The sequence below is a fragment of the Python bivittatus genome, unplaced genomic scaffold, assembly GCF_059951505.1.
Source record: "Python bivittatus isolate LINGU-HERP-01145 unplaced genomic scaffold, Pbiv_v1 ctg000070_np1212, whole genome shotgun sequence".
NCBI lineage: Eukaryota > Metazoa > Chordata > Lepidosauria > Squamata > Pythonidae > Python > Python bivittatus.
In genome coordinates this window covers 38,591,759-38,617,568 of record NW_028277034.1, presented here as the reverse complement: position 1 = coordinate 38,617,568, position 25,810 = coordinate 38,591,759, and the positions used below count along the sequence as shown (strand labels likewise).

Sequence of the window (25,810 nt, the reverse complement as noted above, 5' to 3'; positions counted from 1 at the left end):
TCCTGTCTACCTCTGCAGGATAATCACTACCAACTATTAACTAATCCGTCATTTTACAAAGAAAATACTGGCCTAGAATCATTCACCGTTTTTAATTTCTAAGACTTCATATGGAGCTTATATGGAATCCAATTCTGGGGTTGTGCTTTGCTTTGCAGAATGACAGATTCCTTTTAACATTTATTTAACATTAAAACAATATTTTAAAATATTGAAAAGTAGAATGGGATAGGAAAGATACCAAAGTTGTCCACAGATACCTTGTTGACCATGAGTACCAGCTAGATGACAAGTGAAATACTGTTTCTTGATCACTAGTGATTACTCTGCTAAAAGATGTTTGCATTAGCTATTGTAGAAGATATTGTGAACAGCTGGACAAGTCAGCATCTCATCCTATTTAATATCTTTGATTAATTATCCTCTTTCAGGTCATCCCAGGGAAGTCAGTGCTAGGTTTCTCTCAACATCTGTCACAATGTCTTGAGAAACTTTAAGAGATTGTGATCTAAGCTTTGAAGTGTTCTCTTACAACAGTCCCTGAATAAATTTACCAGTTTGCCATGTCTGCACAGGAATCATCCTGCCATTTGGACTGGCATGTTTGCTTTTTCCATGTTTCTTTGACCTCTTACTATTCTTAAGAAGCTATTTTCACAAATATGCTCAAAAGAACAACCTAGAAACAATAATGCACTAGAACAGAGAAATAAAGGACTAAACTCTTATTATGAGCTCTGATGCAGATAGTGTACATTCTTATTAACCCTTTTCAGCTCAGTTGCCTTGCAATTGTTAGGCAGCAAGTAATTTGAAAGCCACAAGCCAAACTTAGGACAAATTAAGTATGGAGAAAAATAATAATTGGAAGCACAGCAAATTAAACTAAATTTAATTAAATTAAATGATGATATTGTCTGGCATTACAGACTCTCTGGATTCTGTTTGCTGACAATAGGAAATTCCAAGGTCGATACATGTATTAGAATCCATTTGGATTTTACCCATTCAGTTTAGTTCCAGTAACATGTGAAGATAAAGTTCTCAGTACTCCCTCCCTCCCTCCCTCCCTCCCTCCCTCCCTTCCTTCCTTCCTTCCTTCCTTCCTTCCTTCCTTCCTTCCTTCCTTCCTTCCTTCCTTCCCCTCTCCCTCTCCCTCTCCCTCTCCCTCTGTGTGTGTGTATTTAAATTAAGAGGCCACAGCCCTGACTAAGGTGTTTATATGTTGCATGTTTATATCACAATTTAATTCCTGTATGCAGCTCAAGAGGAAGGCAGCAGTATTTGATTTTTTTCTTATTAAAAGAAATGGAAATACTGGATACTTTATCTTTACTTTCTTATATGCATGTATGAATAGTTTCCACCTCACTTTCAATTCATTTTTGGATACTTCACTGTCTTCTTAGTCTTTCCACAAAGCTGATGATGACTGGAACAGTAAAATCTGTGTGAAAATTCTAGTGTTGATCCAATTTTAAATTTTACTGAACAGATTATTATATATCTCCATTATGTACAGTGGGTTCATCATCCTGAAAACAATTAACTGCAGAGAAGTTCACTAAATCCTGATAGACAATCCTGATTAATTCCATATATTTATGTGGATTACTTTGCCTTTGTCCTGACCGTAAGTTTTATTATTACTGTTTTTCAGGATTTCAACTTGTAGATGTAGTGGGTTTTATTATTCAGTAAGCTATTTCTGTTTGGTTAGAAAACAATCGGAATAAGGTGAGCCAAGGTTCAGAGGCTGATTCAAGCTCAGTTCAGTCCTAGATTCTTGCCTTAAAATGTGTATAATTGTCTCATAATTGCACACATCTGACTGTCTGCTTTTCCCTCTGTTATTTTGCTAGTCTAAGTGGAACATAACAGCTGAAAACCTAAAGAGGAAGGAAACCCCTACTAACTTTCACAGGAATGTAGTTTTCCCAGTCCTCTTAATGTCCCTGTCTCCTCAGAACTGCATAGATCAGCTATCCCCATCTGGAGGCTTTGGAGAAAAACTTCCATCATTTCCCAACTGGCATAGAATGGAATTTTAAGAGACATGTTGATGTCTTTGTAAAAGCAGGAGCAGCAATCACTCTTATCTTCATCTCAGACTTATTTGCATGTCTACCACCAACCCATTTCCTATGAGAAGCCAAGTTACTCATGGCAAAAAATGTATGATTTATAATGAATATTTTTAAAAATTATAAATAGAATAGTGGATTAGTGTCAAAAGGGAAGATGTTTTAAGGGATTTTTCCTTCCTACCTCCATACTACAGGTAGTCCTTGACTTATGACCACAATAGGGACCGGAAAATTAATTGTTAAGCAGTGTGGTCATTAAGCAAGACATCACACAACTGCACCCAATTTTACGATATTTTTTGCGGAGGTTCATTTTGCTTGTCAGAAGCTGGCTGTGAAGGTCACAAATAGTGATCACATGACCTTGAGATGCTGCAACCATTGTAAATACATGCCAGTTGCCAAGTGCCCAAATTTTGATCATGTGACTGTGGGGATGCTGGGACGGTCGTAAGTGCAAGGACTGGCCACAACTATTGTAACTTAGCGCTGTTGTCGCTAAACAAATGGTTGTAAGTTGAGGGCTACCTGTACTGAAACTTCCACTTATGCTTTCCAAGACTGGAAGCTTCAGAGAAGGAAGGATTTCATTGACTTCAAAGCAAGAGATGCAAAGGATTAAACCTGAAACATGGTCTTCTAGTCTTAAGAGGGGGCTTGGCCTAGGAGCTTGGCCAAATATGTAACAAAGCCATCCTCCTCAATGACCACCAGAAAGTAACAGGTGATGGGTACAGTGACAAACCACAGACTGACACTGATCACCATAACATCCTTTCTTCTGATTTTTAACCACTGCACAGCCATCTGTGGACCAGTTTAATTATAAAAACCTATAATGTTAAAGCAAGTTTTATTATTTCTTTTAGCAATGAATTAGTGCTGTCTGAAAGAGCTCACTCCCAATGTTCCCCAGCTTTATGTGACTATAAAGATCAAAAGTTAAGGAAAAGGGCGAAGATTACAGAGTTTGGTTTTAACTAAGATTTTGAAAGGATGGAAAGGGAAAAACAGGACTGTATGATGTAGGTACAGGCCAGTGCACAGGCAAATTAAAATTGATAGCTGTGACTCACATAGATAGGTGTGTGTGTGAAAGCTGTTATTAATAACTACTAAAACTATCTTGGGATTTTAACTTATTAGTAGTGCAGGTCACCCAGATTTCTAGTAAATCAAAATAGCATTGTAGTGGATAAAATGGGTGGGTGGAAAGATTCTGAATATATAAATATATTCTCTATTTTAGTCAGTTAACTGTTGGAAGGTATTAATCTGGGCTCTGCTCATGTGTAACAACTCCCCCCCCCCTTTTAAATTAAAGGTAATTAAGGATAAAGAGGTCAATGGCAGGCATATTGAGGATCGCTCTTTGGGTATGGGTGTGGGTGCATACATAAGTGCCTGGGAAAGCAGGAAAAATTATTCTGGAAAAAAGCCATTGGATACATAACATAAGGAAGGAGGAATCATTTTGCTTATTTGCAAAATCTCTATTAAGATCGTAGCCTGAGTCCCCACCTCCCAGTTACTTCTTATAGAAAGACTTTATTTGGCTGTTCTGTTTATTTATACTATATCAGCCTAGCCTGCTCTGATTTTAAAATGTTCTTTGGAATGGCTAGAAAGATTTGTTTGATAGTAACTTCACTAAAGTTCAAGAAAGAACCTTGCCAACTGCAGTGTGAGAGCAGACCTGTGTCCTGGAGGCTTAATTTGGGTTTATGAGTACACATTTCTGTGGTAAGAGTCTGTGGATATAGGCACACTGGAGACAGGATGTATCTATTTCTCAGTCAAGATTAATCAGTTTTAGAGGTTCCTAGAAGGGACTCTGAATCCTAGAGAATGACATCTGTAAGCAGCTTTGGGGAAATCATCACAGTTCCCTCCAGAGAAAAATTGCAATCCATGAAGATGTACATAGACATCAGGTAGCAGAAGAAAGCAGGACTGTTAAAAAATCCTGCAGACTAAATTTTGATTCAGACTTTGCATATTATACAGAGGCAATTGGCATCCAGTTATTCTCTTGCTGTCAGCATTTACACTGAATCTAAAAAGGAAGTTTTCGCTTAATTTTAATTCTGAATTTTCTACTGTGTTGAGCTGGAAAATACATCTTACTGCATACAGTCAGTGAGATCTATCATCATTTTGGGTGTCTGATATCCAATTTCAAATGGTTTCTTATAGTTAATTGCTTCCCATGAAGGAAATGGATAAAAGGCCTTTATTTTAATAGAGCTGATATATAAGGAAAGTAACTTAAAAAAAGCAAGCAAACAAACACAGCCCCAATATACTGTAATCCCTGAATACTTTAGATTAATTTGGCTTATGCCAGCGTTGAATGGGTCACTAGCTGAGTATACAGATTCTGCATAGAGACACTAGATCTGGATTTTCTCAATCCGACAGACCATTTATGCAATGGTTAAAAGTAGATACCTGCAAAACCAATGGTAATGTTAATATTTGATATTTAAACATGTGCCAATTGTGAAAATTATCCTGCCTATTTTTTACTAGTTCTCAGTGACACTGATGAAAGAAAATTTGCTCTTGAAATTATTTCAAAGAAGAAAAGAATTTTAGAGAAATTCCCATTTAAAACAGCATGCACACATCAAAGAAACCAAAATTGCGTGTAAAAGAAAAATTGGATTTTGCAGCTCCTATACATTATATGGTTTAGCAATTGTATCATCCCTTATTTTTTCCCTGGGAAGTGCACAAAGACATGTAATATAATAAGCATGTTTCCAGCACAGAGCTGGAAGGAGAATCTTCTCAAATCTTGCATTATACTTCAGTAGCTCTATATTTGCTTTGAAGCTCAATTTAACCTCAGAAACAGATCAGGGAAGCAGAACAATTGTGGTCATCACTAACTACAGCAGCTTACCAAATTTTAGCAAAATGTGAGATTCCCTGATTTTGCATTTTTTAATTCTGCTTTATCTTATTTTGCCAGTGGATGAAATTTATTCTAACTACTACTGGTTATCTTACTAAGCTAATATCAGCCGTTCAAGGTAGATGGGTCAAGAAACAGACACCTCAGGGATTCAAGGAATGCTACTTTATTGTTATAGGGTATAACAACAGAAACTTGAAAGCGTGCCCAAATTTTTGTCTATTCCATCTTATACTAAACAAAATCAAGGCAGGATTATTTTGAGTTTCTTTCGCATGCTTTCTTCTCTCTGTGTGTAATCTCTTGTCCAAATCCCTCTTTTATGGCTTACTCATGCCTTCCTTAAGATCAGGGAAGATCATAATGAGCTCTACAGTAACAGGAGCTGGAACACTTGAAGCTGGAAGCAAGCCAGCATTCTTTGAAATAGTCTCTGACCACCATTTCACTCCACCACCATCCTTGGATGCTAGTGTAGGCTCCATTCAGTGCTGCCTAAATGTGTGACATTATTTAAAATAAAAGTCATCAGCTCCATTAATATTTCTTCAATTGTCTATATTTTGACTACATTTTCATCTTGTCCTTCTTCCAACGACCTGACACCATGATACATAGCTATGTTCCCTTCTAGTTTTCTTCAGAACTAGTGAGAAATTGAGAGATGAAGTGAAGTTACAGATCTTACTTCCTCACTTTCACTTAGGGGTAGACAACCTATGATCCCAAGTCACATACAGACCAAGATCCCCCCCTTTTTTTTTCAGCACCCAGAAACTCATCCAAATACATCACTAGATTTCACTTTTCCACCATTTTCAGACAGAAAGTACATCAAAATGGTTCTATAGGTTTGAAATATTTAACACAGTTTGAGAAAAGGGAGGACCCACTTGCCCAGCCTGGACAAAACCAGAAAATGAGAAGCTCACCTGCTTTGCATCTTTGTATACCTAATTTACATCATCCTGCCCTTTGCAGCCTTTCTCAAAACTATTATGTGTGGTTCCAATTACCCAAAACTGCCTGCTCCTGCTATAAAATAGGTCTTTGTACCTCAAATATTTTGTGGGAATCAACTCTCACAATTCCCTTGAGGATTATAGAAATTGAACTGCAAGATACCCAGAGGATTAGATCATGGAAAACTGCTCTAAGAGCCACAGGTCCATATAGGTATGCATGATTAAACAAAGAAGCCTGGTTAATTGATGTACCTATGGGGAAAGGAGAGAGTAAACCTATTTTCAATTCAGTAACCAACACTGCTCCATTAAAGTGAAAGAAAATCCAAGTGGCAAAATTTGATGTGGTTAATATGAAAATCCCCAGGGCACATAGCACTCTTTAGCTCAGCAAGATGAAATTCTATATCCTCAAAAATATAATTGGAATTTTGCCTTTTATAAAAGACTGGGAAGGCTGACCGCTTGGGAATTTGCATTTCTGGATACTTTTCAAAAAAAAAATTTTTTTTTGGTTGTTGTTTTCCATGTGGTAAATAGTTAGAGGTTTTATTTAGGTCAAATATGCCATTCTGGGGCCAGCTTGGTTCCTTAAGGCAGAAGCAACCCAGCCAAAATCACTCCCCCAAAACAGCCATCTTTTCATAGTATAGCGAGGCTGGCAGTTTGGATTACACATCTTGAAGTTAATATTATCAGGCATGACTATTAACTGAGTGGCCATAAATAAAAACATTTAATTTAGCTTCATTTTCTTCCAGGAAATAGGATACATACATACATACATACATACATACATACATACATACATACGTATCACACTATTCCCTTTGGGCATAGACAACACTATGCAAAGTACAGATATGAAGTAATGAATAGTAAACGGAAGAAATCAAAGGCATTGAAGAAAAGGAACAGAAATACAGCTATGTCTGGATTAGAGCAACAGCATTTGCTATACCCCTTCATGCCTTTCTAACCTATTCTGAGTTTTTATGTTTCTGCTGATTGTAGATCAAAAATGCAAAGGTAGGTTAGAGTTAACATCAGTAGAAGAATTGCTAGAGAAATGTAGAGAACATGGATTACTTAACAGTAAACAGGTGTCCTGAATATGATGTGTACTGGGTTTAATTTCCTTTACGCTTCAATTTTATGTACTTGACATCCCTCCACTTTTTCTCACAGAATCCCAATTTGCCATGAAATAGGTTGAAACTGACCCAAGTAAATGGCTTCCACCATTCTTTATTCTGTAGTCCATACAGCAGACACTTTGCTTTTGATGTATGACTTATTGTATTCTTGTTAAGCTTGATTGCTGCTTTTTATATATACCATCTTAAACAAAGTCAAGCTATGTTCCATGCAACCCTCTTTGCTCTGAAAGTACACCAATAGCAGAAGTGTAAAATGCTTCCTTTTAAAACTTTGGGATAGTCTTCAGGTTTAGGAATTTAAAAATACATAATCAGATATTTTAAAATATAAGATAGCTTTGTTTAAATTACTTCAAAAAGATCAAAGGACTGGGAACAATATCTAAGTTATGTTTGGGGCTATTTAACTCAAGATGATTATCATTTCTTCCTTGTAGTTGGCTGTAAAAGTTGGCTCTGGAAAAGTCTTTTTTGTGGCTAGGACTGTGTTTCTCAAACTTTTAAAACTTACCTTCTGGGTTACTCAGTTACATGCTGATTGTTTGTTCTTGCAGCAAGTTTGTGGAGAGGATGTCCATGGGTATGTGCAAAGATCTCTATGATATCTGTTAACTTGGTCAAAGATCATTGGTTGGATTGAAAGGATATTAGAGAAGGATGTTCTCGTAATCATCAAATCCAGCTCAGGATGATAAAAAATAAATTGGATTGGCAGGATTTGGCATTTATGCTCAGTGAGGGATTACTCACTTTGCAGAGTTGATACTTTTAAAGGTACAACTCTATTAGATAAGCAAGAATTTACTAACATTTAGAAAGAGAGAAATAGGCTTTGGTCCCACTGTCTGTACAGAAGAGTCCTGATCATAGGACATCACTTTGCTTACTTTATTATAAAATCCTGAATTGCTTTCCAGTATACATTCCAGACTATTTGATCTCAGCCAATCAGACCTGCCTTTAGTTTGATTTCCTCCCCAATTAATGCTAACTCTGAGGTGGCCAGAACAATCTGTGGAGAGCAAATATGCACAGGGAATGGTCAGAATTTAGTTGTTGTTGTTTTAAAAACCACTTATTTATAATGTTGACATTTCTGTAGAATAAAATTTGGATTACATTTTTTAAAATCTCCAGCTAAACGCTTAGAGAAGTTACGTGAACCAAGTGGCCTCAGTCATATACCATTCCGAGCCTTAAGATGGTTTATTTGTTTTTGTCCAAGCATGTAGTATACTACTGAAGTGTGAATTATAAATAAGTCAAGTGTGCTAACCCAAATATGGTTTGTTTGCTGTTTGGTTTGGTTTGGTTTGGTGTGTTGCATGAATCCAACTATTATGATTTATAACATATGTGTATGACTTTAACGTATATACTCAGCAAATTGTGGCTTATTCAACAAATCATAGCTTAATAAACCAAGTCTTAACAAGATGAGTGAATCTAACTGTTGAGACTTCCTTCTGAGCAAGTCTGCCTACGATTGCATGGTTAATGACACACACTTTATAATAAAAGCACAGCTAGCATTGTCTGGCTTTTCAAGCATATTTCCCACTGAAACAAGTATCCTAAGAATGTGTGATGTGTTTGAAGGTCCACAAGGATTACAGGTAGTCCTTGCTTACTGACCACTCGTTCAGCGACCATTTGAATTTATAACACTGCTGAAAAATGAGACTTACAACTGGTGCTCAAAGTTGCAGCCATTGCAGCGTCCCCACGGTCATGTGACCATGATTTGGGCGCTTGGCAACCAGCACACGTTTACGACAATCGCAGCATCCCATGGTCACTTGATTGCCATTTGCAACCTTCACAGCCAACTTCCAACAAGCAAAGTCAATGGGGAAGCTGGCAGGAAGTTGCAGGTTGCGATCATGTGACATTGCATTTAATGACTGTGCCACTTTGTGACGGAGTTGTCAGTCCCTGTTGTGGTTGATAAGTGAAAACTATCTGTGATCAGATTATAAGGACTTCATTGCCATCCCAGAACTGTAAGGCAATATATTGTAGGACTACATTAGTTTGCTACAGTCAGAAAGCTTTCTTTCAGCTTCAAGGAATGTTCATCTTCCACTTCTGTTCTTGGAAATTACTTTTTAAGCCAGCTTTATGAAAATCCCTTTGATCATGAAAATGCTACCGAAGAACTGACTCCGCTTAACCACTTCACTAAAATGTACACAAACTTTATAGAGAGTTGCATCAAAAATTATAAAGGGTCCAAGAGACATTACAACGAAGACCTTTGCATGCTTCTGCCCTCTCGCTACAGCTGCAAAAAAAAAAACCAACGCTTGAGACAATACTGATTCTCTTTTATGCTTTGGGGCTAAAAATACATGCTAAATTCTGCCCGTTCTATTAATGTTTCTTTTAATGCATGTTTATTATTAACTGTGGAATTTGTTTTTGAGTGTTGCCCAAAGATATCATGGAGGGGGAAACCATTGTTTTGGTGGGGAGGGGAAGGATTAGGTTTTTCAACATTAATGCAATTCTGTATAGTAATTTAAGATATCTTATTCTGAGAATCAGGTTTTGGCTTTGATCATGTTCTATTCCAGAATATAGAACTTTTCCATTAAAAAAAAAAGAGCAGTACAATTCGAGATTGTTATTTTCACTCTTTAAGTTTCAGTTTGTGAATCTTAAATATGCTGAACTAATACAGGACTGCATTATTGTTTGCACAGAAAAGAATGACGTTCTGCTATTCTTTTTTGCCTCCCTAATGATATTTTGAAACAGCCCGATGCACTTTAGCAAAACCGCAAAGGGAATATGTACTGCATATTTAAGGAAACAGTATCCATTGTGGCAAGATTTGTGTCTGTTACGGATTTTGCTTTTCTGTCTTACTTTCATGACGTGCTAATAAACGACTGGGGCAAGCAAGGTTGTTTCATTCATGAGAGGGAGGGAGAACAAGCAACCTCCTTTTCCTCAGGGCTGGTTCACATAACAACAGACCATGTTTTGCTATTCTGCCTAGACAAGGTCTAGGCCAGGACCTATTCTTTTTTTTCCCCCTAGGTCTAGAATTATATTATTTTTAACAAGTGAAACTGAAATCAAACTGAAGATTGCTACAGAAGAAATACAATAATAAATTTGGGACTTCATGGCTTGAAACGCTAAAATCATATAATGCTACAACTGCAGCAAATTAGTTTTTGCAAACTTTTAATCTACTTGGGGTTGCATGCACCCTTGTCCTTGGATTGCTTTATTATCATTACTGCTATCATTATTTTGATCTTTATCCCAATTTATCTCCAGGAGCTCAAAGTGGCTTTCGGGGGCATCTCCATTTTAAGCCACCTAGGGAGTTTCCTCACAGAGCATGGAGTTGACGGTGGGCCTTCCCAATTCTAGACAGGTATCTTAACTACTACATGTTGGCTTTTTAATTATAACTTGTTGAATAAGCCACAATAGCCTAATTCAGGCACAACACTAAAGCATCATAGCTTACAAACCACAATGGTTGAGTTCACTCATCACACAAGCCACATCAAACAAATATGTGAACCCAATGCCACAGTTTCAGTTATCAGTTTGTTCACAATTGATAACATGTTCTATGAAATTCCCTAAAGGAACAGCTGTGTTAATCTGCTACAGCAGAAACAACCGAGGGTTTTATGGCGTCTTAGCGACTGATCGGTTTGTTGTCTTGTGAACTTTTATGCACTTGATGAAATCTCTAAGATGCCAAAAGGGTCTTCGCTGTTTTTGTCAAAGTTGTAAGTGATATCAGTTCGACCAAAAATAGATGATCTGGCTGGACAGAAAAGGATACTGTCTCTTTAAAAAAAAAAGTTATTCTGAATAACACTTTGTATTGGGATGTTGGAATGGAATGTTTTACCCTGGTGTGCTGGGTGGGGAGAGCAGAGAACCTGTTTCACTCTGCCTTTGGAGTCTTTAATGGGCCAAAGAAGAATAGCATGACGCAATTTCTTTTCGTTAACTTTCATACAGAATGTATCTCATTGCAAGCTCTCATAGCAAGTCAGTGACATATAAGGTATTCTATTTTTACATGTGTCCCAGTTTGTTTATTTTTTGTTTCAGAAAAAAAAAAGTTTTGAATGTTGAGTGTGTGTAAGTCTCCAGGAATGTAGCAAGTTGATAAAATCCCAGCCAAGTCCACCCTCCTTGCAGGAATAATTCAAAAAAGGAGCTTGAATTGCTTTTTATGGACATTTGTTTTGCAGCTTTCTACATCTTAAGGCAGAGAATAGCCAGGATAAGGTGCCAACCCAAAGGTTAGCTGAACATATTTCTTGAAATCATTTTGGCACAATGATGTTTTGGAGCTGTAACTGCTAATTTGGGGAAATAACCTTCTATGAAAACTCAGAGGAAATATGTATTTAATTATTTTATTCATTATTTTAGGGCAATGAAACACTTTTCGGAAGCATTCCCATACAGTGGTGGATTTCCTAACTAACCTGAATCTGTTGTGACATCATTTTCAGTTGTGTAAATAAGATGTCAGGGAAGCCTGTTTTAAACTGTAAATGCTTATCTATTTACAATTTTAAACAACGTTATAACATATTTTCTAATCATTTATTTGAATTTTACTATATTCAAATTGTTGTTTGAAATCCGTGCCAGAAATAGTGACCAAGCTAGCAATTTTGCATGTGCTTACCTGGGAATACAGTGAGACTTCCTTATGAACAAATATTCTTAGGATTGCACTGCCTCTTTATGCATGTTTCCTTAGAAGTGTTTCTCATTGTGTTTGGTTGCATTTTATCTAGGTGTCCAAAATCCAGGGGAGAACATAAAGTATGTAGCGTCCTGCTGGATTGGAACCCTGGTCCATCTAGTCCAGCAGTCTGTTCTCACACCGGCCAACCAACTGGACAAGAAAGCCCACTAGTCTCCCAGCAGATGGCCTTCAGAGGCAGTCACACTGCCGTCAAGGCTAATTGCCGTTGATCCCCATGACTTCTGCAACTGTCCAGCAGCATTCAATAGCCATGCTCAACCAGTTGCTTTCCAGATCTGTTAGGATTGAAATTCTAGGAGTTGCAGTCCCAACACATCTAGAAAGAGCCATGGTGAGAAAGCCTGGTATACATAAAATTAATCTAGATGCACTGTGGATTGACTTATATAATGCAGGTATATATTCCTAACTCAAGATAGCACCCTCTGCAGTGGAATCTGAAACTTGTTTACTAACTCTACTAGAATTAAGTGACAGTGATTCAGAATATTCCTGATTAAGATAGCTTTTTAAGAGTTCCCAAGCAAACTCCTATCCAGGCATTTACCTCATTAAAGACCTACTTCTTTTCAACAAGTTTGTTTCTGCCTTCACATTAATGTGTCCAACAGATTTGATATCTGGGTTATATTTCTCTGTTGGGTTCTTTATACTATCTGTTGTCCTTTTATACATCTAACTGAATATTGGAATATAGCTTACAAGCATACAATTATGCATAGGATTAGTTGCTACTACATAGGCTGCCATTTGGACTGAATGCAGGAGAGAAATGCCCAATATTTTCTGGGCCAAGAGACTGCATTTGAATGGAATACCATTTGCTACCCTTCAAAATGTATAGGGTGCTTTTATAATAATTCTTCTTTAACAAATTACATTGACATTTAATAAAGAAGTTGAGATGAAGATTTTTTTCAGGGATGATATTGTTCCTTTATGGGCTACATTGATACTTTTGAGATTTCTCCCCATCTTTTAGTTGTTGCAGAAGATAGTGCAAGGAATTCTAGAATGTTTTTATTAAGGTTCAGGGCTGATGTCCTTGCCCAGACAGTTCAAGAGAAAATCAGGCTCAAAGTTATCTGGAGATTCCCAATTCTTGGGCCAAAATTATAGGTGGCTTTGTTTCCAAATCAGTGTCAACTTCCCTTGTGGCAACTTGTTTGCTTGCCATACTATTTGAGAATCTGCTTCAGACTTTACTGTCTGAGTAACTACTGAATTTTCTGGAGGCATTCCAATATTATGTACTATACTAAGGAATGTTTGTCATATATTATCTTGATTTACAGTATTGATGTACTATTATATGAGAAATTCAAGTAGCTTAACTTCTGGGCATTGGAGGTTTTTTTCTCCATGAGTGCAATGAAATAACACTTTCAGAATTTGAAGCAGTGCATCATTTGCAGTGACTGGTTCATACACAATTCTAATCTAAAGTCATCGTGATTTAACTAGTTGGAAATCTCCCTGGAATTCTAGTGCCTGCTATATTTAAAACAGACAGAATATTACTTTCCCTGCATTTGTCACTGTCATTCCAAGATGATAGAGGAATATATTGCATATTGAGCTGTTAAAGATTAAAAACCAGCTGCCTATAGTAAACATTTCTGAAAGCATATTAACAACCTGGAAATGTGCATTTCCAGCCATTGTAATTTTGGGGTAACAAATTTATCTGGAATAAAGAATATCTTTTTATTAGGTCATGAATTCCATTTAAAATTTGATCAGTAAAATAAATTATTATTAGTTGTATTAGTATTTCTGGTTAGTCACCAAAGATTGTCAGGTATCTCCATAATTAGAAAGAACATTCAGTTTTCAGAGCTCAGTCTTTGTTTTAAATTGCTCTCCCAATACAGTAGTCCTTTAATCTGAATCTATGATTCTTCATACAGTCATATTTACAGAATATTTAGATATTCATTGTCAGTCCATGGCATTCTCATTTTCTCTGTTGTCTGTATCTCATATATTGGGATATCTTTGACAGAACTTGCCATCTTGTAGAATGTGACCCTAACAAAGCATTGTTGAAGAATAAGATTACTTGGCATTTAATTAAAGGCATTGTCCTTACAGTTTCTGCCTTCATTTCTTTTTATTCGCCATGGCTGAAGGATTACTGTAGTCATGCATTATAGGCTGCAACCTTATAGTAATTTTCCTGGAAGCAGTCCCTGCCCCCCCGCCCCAAGAGTCCAAATTCTGAAGACACTCTTGATTATGGGCATGTACCTGTTATCTTTTTTTATTTCTTTACATAGCTAAATATAGCTACGATTTCAACATTAAATACCTATACCAAGGAAATCTGCCACCGTTTTGTGGCAAGAGGCAAAAGTTTTGTTTATGCTTTTTTGTTTTTTAAATAACTTAGTTTTATGTTTTCTTGTTTGGGAAAACGTGTCTGGTGGTGGAGTTTTGTAGTAGAAACATACCGTACTGGGAAGCTGTACTACTTTGCTCCTCTAACTCACACCATAAAGGCTGTTATGTTGAATATATATTTATAACAATTAATGAAGACCTTTCTATTCTGTTTTTTCCTTCTCAAAGCAGTAGACAGTTAAAAACAATAAAAGCATGTAACGAAACACAACAGCAGCAAAGGCCACGAAATCAATTTAATCCTGTCTGCATTTTAATTAGACAAGAAGAATAATACTCTTCCTTTTGGGTATTCACAGCTGTTTGTCAGCCTGGATGTAAGCATGGAGAATGTGTTGGTCCAAACAAATGCAAATGTCATCCAGGATACACTGGGAAAATATGCAACCAAGGTAAGGAAACAACAACAAAAAAAAACAGAAAAAAACACAAGCTTCTTTATGAAACTTCAGTTAATTGCTTTGTTATTATGGTAGCTAATCGCTATTGCTTGCTCCTTATCAGAATTAAAGGAAGAGTAATTTACACTGCAGAGGTACAGCATCATTGATTCTTTGGGACACAGATAATTTTGGCCACTTGATTTAGTCAAGAATAGCGGTTAATTTTTGCCAAATGAAACTGAACCAACCGTAGGGAATCCTTGATACCTTCCCCTTATTTCAGGCATGCACAATTTCCATTGGTTTCAGGACACATCAAGGACTGTACTCCAAAGGTCAGCTGGGGGGGGGGAGATTTTTATTTTTATTTTTATTTTTTTCCCCCTTAAAATCCCTCAAATGGAAAAGAATATTTTTTAAGGGGGCTCTACCTCTTACTATCACTTCTTGGTGATCTGGGGACAGGAAAGGGGGATGCTGGCAAGCGATAATTGGCTTGTAGGCCACACTATTTGCCCCCTTGGCCAATTTGAATCTCTCAGTAAGATTTGTTCAGAATGTTGATGCTTAGTTTAGCCAAGCACAACCCTTGGCAAATATTTACAATTTAAGTAAGTGGTGGGTACTTAACATAGATTGCTGTTATCAATGCTGATGTTTCTCAAAAAATAAGCAAAGCAATGCCTGACTTTTTTGTGTGAAATTTGCATATGCATATGTATTAGCATATGCTAAAATAATTTAAATAGAAATAAAACTCATTTCATCAGGTGAAAAAAAGTCCTGACTAGGTGATATGTATGCCTGTTTAGTCGGTGTTTTCAAGTGCTTAAAGAAAGGTGTAGTTACACTCATTGATTCTTGTAAAGCTTTCCTAAACTTCTGATGGAAAATCAAATGAACGTTCTAGAATATCTGACAATGTGAGAAAGATGGTGCGAAAGGAAATGTGTTTCCTGAGAATTATTCATCTTTCCATAGCATATTTTTAAAAAGTTACTTGTTCAGATACATTAATCTCTACCTGAAAGATTCTTGTGAGAAGTTCGCATTGTCTCCTAGTCCCTCCCTTCCCCTTCCCTTTCCCTTTCCCCTTCCCCTTCCCCTTCCCCCTTCCCCTTCCCCTTCCCCTTCCCCTTCCCCTTTCCCCTTTCCCCTTTCCCCTTTCCCTTTCTTCCCCAAATGTTTGGGGCTAAAGGAATCCCCAAACCATTGAAGGCTCTGAGAACGTGCTACGGGGCCTGTCACAAAACTGATCCCATAGTGGGTGCTCTCTACCACTTCAGCTTGCCTTTCTCTCTAAATTTAAGCTTGCACTTCATTTAAATCTGAGCTGGTTGCGCTGCGTACAAATCATTAATGGGCATCCAGTAGTAGAAGATGTGCTCATCTGTCCAAATACTTTGTGACTTCAAATTCACAAGAAGATTCACCTTCTCAAGGTTTGTATATCAGAGGCTTATCCATATCTCAGTTGAACGTTCAGCTTTTTCAGGCCCATGCTGCAAATTCAGCTAGAATATCTCTTCCCCTCGACCTAATCTGCTGCAGCTCTTTTAAAGAGAACTGAGATAGTTGAATGTGACATGCAGAAATGGTATTTCACATAATAAAGTGCCATGTTGTGTTACTGGGTTTCAGTCATTTGACTTCTATTATGCCTTCTCCTCCACTGTGAAGCGGCACACCTGTTTGCAACCTCTCACCATTGGTCCAGTGAACCACCTTTTTTCACCACTGCGGAAGATCATGCCACAAATTTGCCTAGGAGGGGTGAGGAAAATCCTTTATTTCAGGTGGTCCATGCTTTCCACCTGCACGGCTTCAATCTGGAGGCAAACTCTTCTGCAAATGGGCTGAAAAGATAACAAATTTCTGGCTGCCACATGGAAGCCTGCAGGATAGGCAGCATGCAATTAGACCGAGCATTGACACTTCCTTAAGACGGTCACCGTCTTCCAAATAAGTCTGTTCCTCAACAACTTTCTTTCTGTGGTTGTTCTCTTGCTCAGACCTTTTGGGATATGTGCTACTTTTTCTAAACTCTTTTCTAATTGAGAAAATGTTGCTTGCTTATATAAAGTTAAATAAGCATCAAACTGTAGCAGTTGTTAATATCTCTGGCAGCTTCTCTGCCATGGACAGTAGTGGTTGTATTAGCATGTAAAATGCATGCACAATATAGTATGAGCAATGGCAATAATAATATAACATACAGGCAGTCCTGAAGCTTATAGCTTTACACATCTCTTGACACATTTGAGGAAAAGGTTTACAATTCAGAGTTTGTATGCAGAAAAGCCAGGATTTGATGCTCCATCTAGAGATGGAGAAGAGCATAAGTAGAAATATGAATAACGGTCCCACCTAAGCCACTATCACCCTAACCTGTTGGTAGTAGGTCACCATGGTGCTAGACCTCGATACTATCAGCAAGAGTTGGGCTGGCTGGATAGGTAGGTAACCTGATTAATGTAAGGCAACTTCTGTTATTATAACTTGTTTCATGAAAAATAATACGGTGCAGTCATATCTTCTCAGTGTTACTATTTTACAGTGTATATTAAGGAGGTACAGCAGACTTCATAGGACATTACAGTAGATTATTCAAGAAGCTAATTCGGTTATTCCCAGAAGTCTGATAGCTGTGACAATTGAGCAGATCCTTGGTGCATTTTTTGTGAATAGCAAAATGTACATAGACAACAGTAATCAGAATCTGAATGCTTAAGGGCCTGAAGCTGTACAGATTTGTTGGGACCATACCTCCAGATGTCCCATCCAGCATGGCTTTTTGCAGTACCACCATATATGGAGAATAGGAGGTTCATTTGGAATAGTGCAGCATGTTTGATAGGGCTTATTCAGAAAATGTGACTTTTGCAACAGGAGGACTTCCAGACAATGTTGGTGGGTAAGGGTTATTATAGTGAGTGGAACCATCACTCACAGGATTCAAGTTATGACCCATGTTGGTTATCAATTATGAATAATTTCCCCAGGAATGTATATTGTAACACATCCTCCATTGGGGGAAATTGTCCTTAAAGTCCTTTAAACATTACCTCCTAAACTGAGGGTAATAACCCCTTTGTTTTCTGCTTGTGCTCTAGCAATCTGCAATTATCAGTGGGAAAACGGGACCTATGATTAGATCTCTTTGGTGGTTCGGCTAGATGGCTGTCTTGTCCTTAGCTGGACTTTTGGTTGGAGCAGGCAGGAATACTGGCAGGCAAGAACAAAGAGGAGGTGAAACGGATTGAAATCCTGAAGAGTTTAGCCATGTCCTTCCACAGCTCTATGGGTGGAACTCAACCTGGATGTTACTGTCTCCAAGCCTAGCCCTGGAAGATCAGCTTCAGTTCATCTAGCTGAGTGATTAAAAGTTTTGATTTTATGGTATCTCAAAAGCAATTATATTTCATTATTAGATGCAACTGTTAAGTCATCATTATTGAACATGATACACATTAGCTAGGAACTGCTCCGCAATGATAGCAGCACATGAGTCCTTTGCTTTCTGAAAAAAGCATTAACCATTTCTCTTCTTGTAATGCAGTAGCTAACCTTGGCAGCCTGCGCTTCTGAGACTTGCTTTTTTAAAGGGCTGCTGCAACACCCAGCCTTCTCTGTACTATGTATAGTTTTAATGATGACAATATTCCTGTGTTATTATTTTAGTACTACCCCTTTTCTGTGTAACTGTAGCCTCTGGTTTTGAAGAAAAATCTCAAAGGACCAATAACACAGAGTTAGCTAACACACCTCTCATTAAATTATTTTTAAAGAGCAAAGATGTATGGAAGACTGCAGGTGAAATTAAAAAAAGGTTCTGATAGTTATCTTTTTATAACTTTTCATTATAAAGGATCCAATTTGCTAGATTTTGCCTTTTTAGTTCACAGAGTATTCTAAGCAAGATGTTTAAGGAACACATAAAAGGAACAAATAGAGAAAAAGATAATTTTTTTCATCTTTTTGAAAAATGCAACATATATACCAATTTATTATAATACGCTTTGATGGCTAAATGAATTGCTAGCCTGCTTAGTTATAAGCAGTCCTTTATGAACAAAAAAATACGGATATAGTATCACTGGCTAAAAGAGTGATCTACAAATTGGCAAGATTGGGGAGAAAACTCAACTTTACCATAAAAATTATTAGCCTTGGCCAAACCATTCTTATTTCAGCCTTGGAATGGAAGAAGAAATGGGATGTACTTTAAAGTTTTGTTGCATGAATAGATTTTTAAATAGGGTTATATATTATAGGTTGGAGATTACAACTGCCAGGATTCCAAGTCCAAAACAGGATTGCAGCCCTGTTTCTGGAAGGTGCCTATGGGGATGCTGCAGAGGGCTGTGTCTTTCTAAAATGTGGATTCAATGTATTTGCAAGGCATGTGGAGATGTGTGCATTCCTGTTGCTTTTTCTGCATAGTTCATGTAGATGATCAAAGCTACTGAGGTCAGTGGGAAAAAAAAGCACAACTCAGGTTGCCCCCAGGTTATTGTATAAAATCCTTTGCAACCTTATGCCTGCCTTAATGGCCTTAAATTATTTTCTGGATGCAGAAAATAAGTCTATGGCCTGTTTATAGACAGTTTTTTCCACTTGAGAAATCCTTACCGAAGGCTATTTTTCTTCCTGCAATTGAAATTTGCAGTGGAGCCTTTGATATTCATATTGCTGATATTCACTTGTACGTATCCCATATTTTTTAACCCAGATCAGAGGAAAACTGTTACAGAATGTGACAGGAGATGGTGTCATAATCTGCACTTTTTTTTAGAACGATCTGAACAATACAAAAGTGTTAATAAACTACTGCATTATCCCCAGAAGATGTATGTCCCTATCTATTTACTAGGTTTTGGTTATGTTCTCCAGGAATTGAATTCCTCATGACAACCACTTAACCATAAGTGAACTCTTTTCTAAAAGGAATATACTAGAGCAGTTTAGCTAGACATATTTATCTAGAGCTCAATGTATGCTAGGTATGAAGAATAAGTAACAGAAGTTCCATAAAAGACATTTGATCAGCATTTGTTGTTTAGAATATTACATAGAAGAACCAGGCTTAAAATCATTCACTGCCCTAGCTCAGATGATGCTAAGCTATAATGTGGTTTGCTTGCTTTTAGTTTAGTGTATTGTATGAGCCCACATTTACAGCTTAACATCCTGTACAAGCTAGCCCATGTGGCCTGTTCAACAAATTATAATTTTTTTTTTTTAAAAACCCTCAGCTATTGTTTAAAGTAGACTGGTTTTTCTAAAAAAAAACCTGGCTTAATATCATTTCTAAAACTCCTGAAACCTCAAAATGCTAGTATGTAATGCTTGCTTTTTTTTATTGCTTCCTCCTTACCCTCCCTGTACCCTGTTTAGATCTCAATGAATGTGGATTGAAACCAAGGCCATGCAAACATCGATGCATGAATACCTATGGAAGCTACAAATGTTATTGTCTGAATGGATACATGCTTATGCCTGATGGATCATGCTCTAGTAGGTTAATTTCTCATTGTTTCTTTCTTTTCTTTTTTTTTACAGTGGAATTCCTTGGAAGCGGGGGTTAAATTGCCTTAAGCAAAGGACTCTGTTAAATGAGACCAAAAACAAAAAGAAGAAATAGCATTCCATTGGTTTTATTTTCATAAGATAAAGTGTATCTGATACAAGACCTTAATACAACAGTCATTCTTTATGCGACTCACAATTGTCACATTTGGAGATGCAACAATACAGCAGGAATGATGGATGTTTGTTAAGTTACAATACTCCTACCAGGCTTCCATGGCCAGGTCTTGACAGTATTTGATTAATCTTCTGACATAGGTTGGCTTCTTAGCTTATATGGGCAGTAGATTTACAGACAAATCTCAGTTAGTTAAGAATCTTTGTTGCAGACAGTAATGAAACTATCCAAAATAGTTGATTGTTCACCACTGGGTGAGAGTATGCAAATTACTTTTGCACTCTCAGCAATTTAAAATGCTTGCTGCTCATGCCAAGAATTAACAGGCTCTTGATGTAGTGCAGTGTTGTTCAAACTTGGCCACTTTAAGATGAGTGAACTTCAGGCTGGCTGGGGAATTCTGGGAGTTGAAGTCCATTCATCTTAATGTGGCCAGGTTTGGACAACACTGATGTAGTGCTTGGTAGCCTTCAAGCCAAGCAGTTGTTGTACATTTACATGACCGCTAACTCTGGCATGAGAGCCACTGGCTGTTCTCTCAATCCTCAGTCTATTCTCTGTCTCTGACTCCCCTCTCCCCTCACTATGAGTCACAAAATTCTTGTCCCTCTCCCTCCTTCTGGCTTTGAGGGATTGTCTCTTCCTTCCATCTCCATTTTTATTCATCAGGAACTCCCCTCATATTTCAGTCTACATCTATAGAGGAATGAAAAGTAGAAGTTCAGTGTTAACAGAAGACTATGAGTTTGAGAGAATTAAAATCATGTGACCCACCCTGAAAATCTAATGAAGGACAGTCCATGCTACCATCTTAGGATTGTATGACTTCATTCTGCTATAGTGTCCTCTCCCTCTCCCTCTCAGTCTCAAGTGGGGCATTCTCTGTGTGTCTCTCATCCGTTATTTGTCTCTTCCTGCTTCTCCTCAATCTTCACCCTGCTCAGAGTCAGATCTGCTAGTAGGTTTAGAAACTTCATTGTTAACCAGTCAGGGAGTTTGGACTTGAGAGGATATCAGAAATGGAACTATCAGAGGAGGCTGATATCTGCTTTCTGCCAAGAATGTTCTGTGTACTTGTAGCCCTTCCAATGGATTAAATATCCAGGCCTGCCCCACCTGTGCTGAGTGTTCAAAATACACAGTACTCCAAATGGTTCTCCTCCCATCAACCCCTCATCAAGATAAATCAAGATAAATAATTTTTCCATTGGCTTTCTCTGTTGCTAAATTTCATTGCAATATTATTTTAAAAAGAACTTGACAGCATGGAACCTTATGAAGCATTTGATTAGGATGATGATTTCTCTGCAGATGCTCTCACATGTTCAATGGCAAACTGTCAGTATGGCTGTGATGTGGTTAAGGGGGAAGTACGCTGTCGCTGTCCTTCTCCAGGCTTACAGCTGGCACCAGATGGCAGAACTTGTATTGGTAAGTCAAAAGTCATAAACATTTATTTTCAGTCTTCCATGAGATGTGGGAAATTCTGGATAGCCTTTCAGAATCAGTTTTCTTTGAAGGAGGGAACTTTACAAACTGAAGGAGCTTTTATAACAATCTATTTACTGGGAAGTGTTGAGCACATATCACACCTATGCTGAAATAATAACTCTTAGAAACAACTCCATTTCTGATACATTAGTGGGAGTTTTATATCCTTGTTTCTTTGAATTCTGTTAACTAGTATGCATGTTAAATTTTTAAAGAATTGTACAAGAATTCTGAATAAACACATGAACACTCTTAGCATGAGTTAGAAATATGCGCAGTGAAAAAATAATAATGATGAAAAAATTCTGTGCCATTTTTGTTTTAAATTTAATAAAAATAACGGTAAATGAATCATTCACAACTGGTGTGGGAGAAAAAAAGAGAGAAGCAAAGAGTCAATCTGGTTCTTGAAAATGCCAGATTACCTGAATGATCTTTTTTAAGAAGTAAAGAGTCTTCATACAGTATATTTTCCACCATCTGAACAGCTCATTCAGAAATAGTTTTGGGAAATAAAGAACATTATAAGACTGAAAGAATATACTAAAAGAAAGGAGAACATCAAATGACCATTGAAATTGATTTGTTCATTTTAAATGGCTGTAGGAAATCATTACAGAGTTTCTAAGTATTTTTCTCTATATCACAATATTTGTCAGAAGTAAAACTTAACTGTTTTTGAAACTGTTACAGACATAGGTACCTGTTCATAACCATGATGATGCCAAAATGATGAAATGCATGTTTTGTACTTGTGTTGCAATGTAGCATGCAAGTACATAAGGGACAGAGTTTGATTTGTGATATATGTTTCATAATATGCCCTCCTCCCACCCTTGCCTTCTCCTATGGACACTTACAACTACAATATGAATTTAAATTACAGGAAGGCAGGTTCTGAAGAGAAACTTAATACTAAGGGCAGTTTGATAATGGACCAATTTTGAAGGAACCATTCAATGGTACCCCTTGATTAAAAACTCTCATCTCTCAGGACCCTGGAAGTGTGCCTGCTCTGTAGCAGCGCCTGCCTCTGGAATGAGGTTCCTCCCGAGATCCAGATGGATCCCACTCTGCTGTTGTTTAAAAGAGCCATGGAAACCTGGCTCATCACCTAGGCCTTTGGTGAGGAAACGTGAAGACCCCTCACTTCATCACACTTGCCATCTTTTATCTTTATTTTTACTTTTTATGATGTTATTGTAATTTCTTTGTGTGACATCTGTGAGCAGCCAACAGTCAGCCAGATATTTAGACTGGATTTGGCATTTTTATCCACGTATCAAGTCCTTTCCAAGGACCTGGGATAGGCAAATGTTGTTGTTTGATGGTGTTAAAGGTATTGTCGCAGGATATAAGCTGTTCCAAGTAAAGCTGCCTTTTGCAATTCACTGAGGGTGATTTTGTCAATGCCGACGGTGTTCAAGTGATGCCCCAGATGTTTTGGGATTGCACCCAAAATTCCAGTTACTATTGGTACTATCTTTGCTTTGTTTTGCCATAGTCATTCTACTTCTATTTCAGGTCTTTGTATTTTGTGATTTTCTCAAGTTCGTTCTCTTCTATTCTGCTGTCTCCAGGTAGTGCAATGTCCACTATCCAGACTTTTTTGTCTTTCTTATCAACAGTTGTTAAGTCTGGGGTGTTGTGTGGCAGGTGCTTGTCTGTTTGAATTCTAAAGTCCCAGAGCATTTTAGCTTCTTCATTTTCTATTACTTTGTCTGTTTTTTAGGATGCCCAGGTATTTGTAGTGATCTTCATCCAGACTGTTGATGTTATTTCCATAGGACATCTTGATTCCTTCAATTTTTACTGTTTTTCCCCTATTAATGGTAAGGGTGGCACATTTGTCCAGTCTAAACTCCATTGCAATATCTTGGCTGTATATTTGGACAGTGTTGAGCAGTGATTCTATTTCAGATGGTGTGTTTCTATACAGCTTCAGATTGTCCATATAAAGGAGGTGGGATTGCCTGGCAGATGTTTTTGATGTTTGATGTTGTTGTTGTTGTTGTGTTCATACAGAAACTGGATAATAACCTATCATGGATATTTTCAGCTAGATTCCTAACTGAGCAGGGAGTTGAACTCAGTAGTCAAAATACCCCCCTTCAGTGTTGCAAAAGGGTGTATTATGAATGTACCTTATTCATGCAGTGGCGTTGATCCCTAGAATCTGGTATGCCAGTAGTCTTGGAAGTGTTCTCTATAAATCACTGTGTGAACAAATAGTTTCATTTTGTAACAGATTCCAGAAACAGAAACAGCTAATAAAGACTTCTGACAAGCATTGTGGTTTGGAGATGACCCCTAAAACCTTTCAATGATTTCCTGTGACCAATTGGACTGAACCAAGTATTTCAAGAGCCACTTAGTGTCCTTAGCTGAACCTTTATTTTCAGCATGGAAACCCTTTCTCTCAATAAAGTTCACTTGCACAACAGAACAAATTGTAGTAAATTTGTTTATTACAAGTAAACAAATAAATTGTTGCTTTTGAGAATACTAGATTCCAGTTACCTCTTTCTAAATTAAACATTTCAGTATGGGCCTCTAATTCTCCGTCCATCAGTCCTTTCCTAACATTCAGAGTGGCAGTTGGCTTTGGACACGATGTTTTTTCACAGGGTTTAAACCTGCTTATTATAAACTTATGCCATGTTGGGGGTGAAAGATGCCATTTGAAAAAGTGGGTTTTATGGAGGGAGAGAAAAGTCATCTGCACATTCATCTTAAAATTAAACTGTAATTTCTGCATAGCGCTAATGCATAAAAAATAATGTTCCAGAAGACTATTGACCTTTCAGGTTATCCAAGATAAATGTGTTTTTGAATTTGAATACATGAAACTCATTGCTACAGATTATTAATGGACTTCTATTTGTAGATGTGGATGAATGCGTTGCTGGGAGCGTTACCTGTCCCCGATTCAGGAAATGCGTCAACACTTTTGGAAGTTATATTTGCAAGTGTCATAAAGGCTTTGATTTGATGTACATTGGAGGCAGATATCAGTGCCATGGTAATGAAAATCATTTTAGAAGAAAACCACATATACAGATTTGTTGCACCAAAGTCTCCTTCAGGCCTTTGAAAAATAGAAGTGTGAAAGGGAAGTGGGAATGTGTGCTCCAGCCCTGCTCTCACTACCTTCAATTGCCATGTGATGACAGGGAAGCTCTGAAGTGACATGACACCTGTATTTGCCTGAATATTGTCATCATATGTTGTATAACCATTGTCCTGTATTCTGCAAAACTCAGTAACCATGTTTAGCCAAATGCATTTGCAATTTCACTTCAGATCTCAGGAACTGTAGAGTGCTGTGTTCATGTTCTCTGCCTCTCCACTATGGTCAGCTCTTCTGAATTCTGGAAGTGGACTCACACTTATCTACTCTAGAACTAAATTATGACTTCCTCTTCCTCTTCTGTAAAATTCATGATGGCTGTTTGGGTTATAGAAAACCTAAACCCATTACCACCATTTAGTGACCATCTGGACTTTTGCTGCCCAGATCTGATGGATCTAAATTATGGAGGAAGTGAAGGGGAACTTGAAAAAAGTCCTGTTTGGGGGGGGGGGGAGGGGAGGCAATTTTCTGGCTGGATTTAAATATCCCAAAAAGGTAAAATGTGTTTATGTTCGATTTTGGCATAGTATAAACTGGAAACCCAGTCACTGTGCTTAGTAAACCATAGTTCATAGAATTTTTCCCAGTCCTCTAGACATATAGGACTCAACTCTAATGATCTCCAGCCACCATGGATATTAGTTAAAGCAATGTGAATCCAGCCTGTAATGTGTAGTTCTTTCCTGTAGCCTGCAGTAAATTTTCCTCACATTAGATTATGATGGTAACGGAGTCTAATCATCCCTTACATTTTTCATATTATCACAAAATAGCTTATAAGTCAAAATTCAACTATCTA

The 25,810-nt window shown here is 37.5% G+C and overlaps 1 protein-coding gene across 3 annotated transcripts in view; it reads left to right on the top strand.

The window, feature by feature from the left end:
* NPNT (nephronectin) overlaps nucleotides 1-25,810 on the top strand; it is a 65,453-nt gene that overhangs the window by 13,825 nt on the left and 25,818 nt on the right. The window contains exons 3-8 of one of the 3 annotated variants that reach the window (XM_025169757.2): nucleotides 11,365-11,415; nucleotides 14,597-14,689; nucleotides 16,361-16,453; nucleotides 20,078-20,197; nucleotides 21,699-21,818; nucleotides 24,766-24,900. In XM_025169757.2, the coding sequence (XP_025025525.2) occupies nucleotides 11,365-11,415; nucleotides 14,597-14,689; nucleotides 16,361-16,453; nucleotides 20,078-20,197; nucleotides 21,699-21,818; nucleotides 24,766-24,900 (612 nt within the window). The remainder of the gene's footprint in view (nucleotides 1-11,364; nucleotides 11,416-14,596; nucleotides 14,690-16,360; nucleotides 16,454-20,077; nucleotides 20,198-21,698; nucleotides 21,819-24,765; nucleotides 24,901-25,810) is intronic. The other 2 variants (XM_007433103.3, XM_007433104.3) reach the window with 2 other exon arrangements.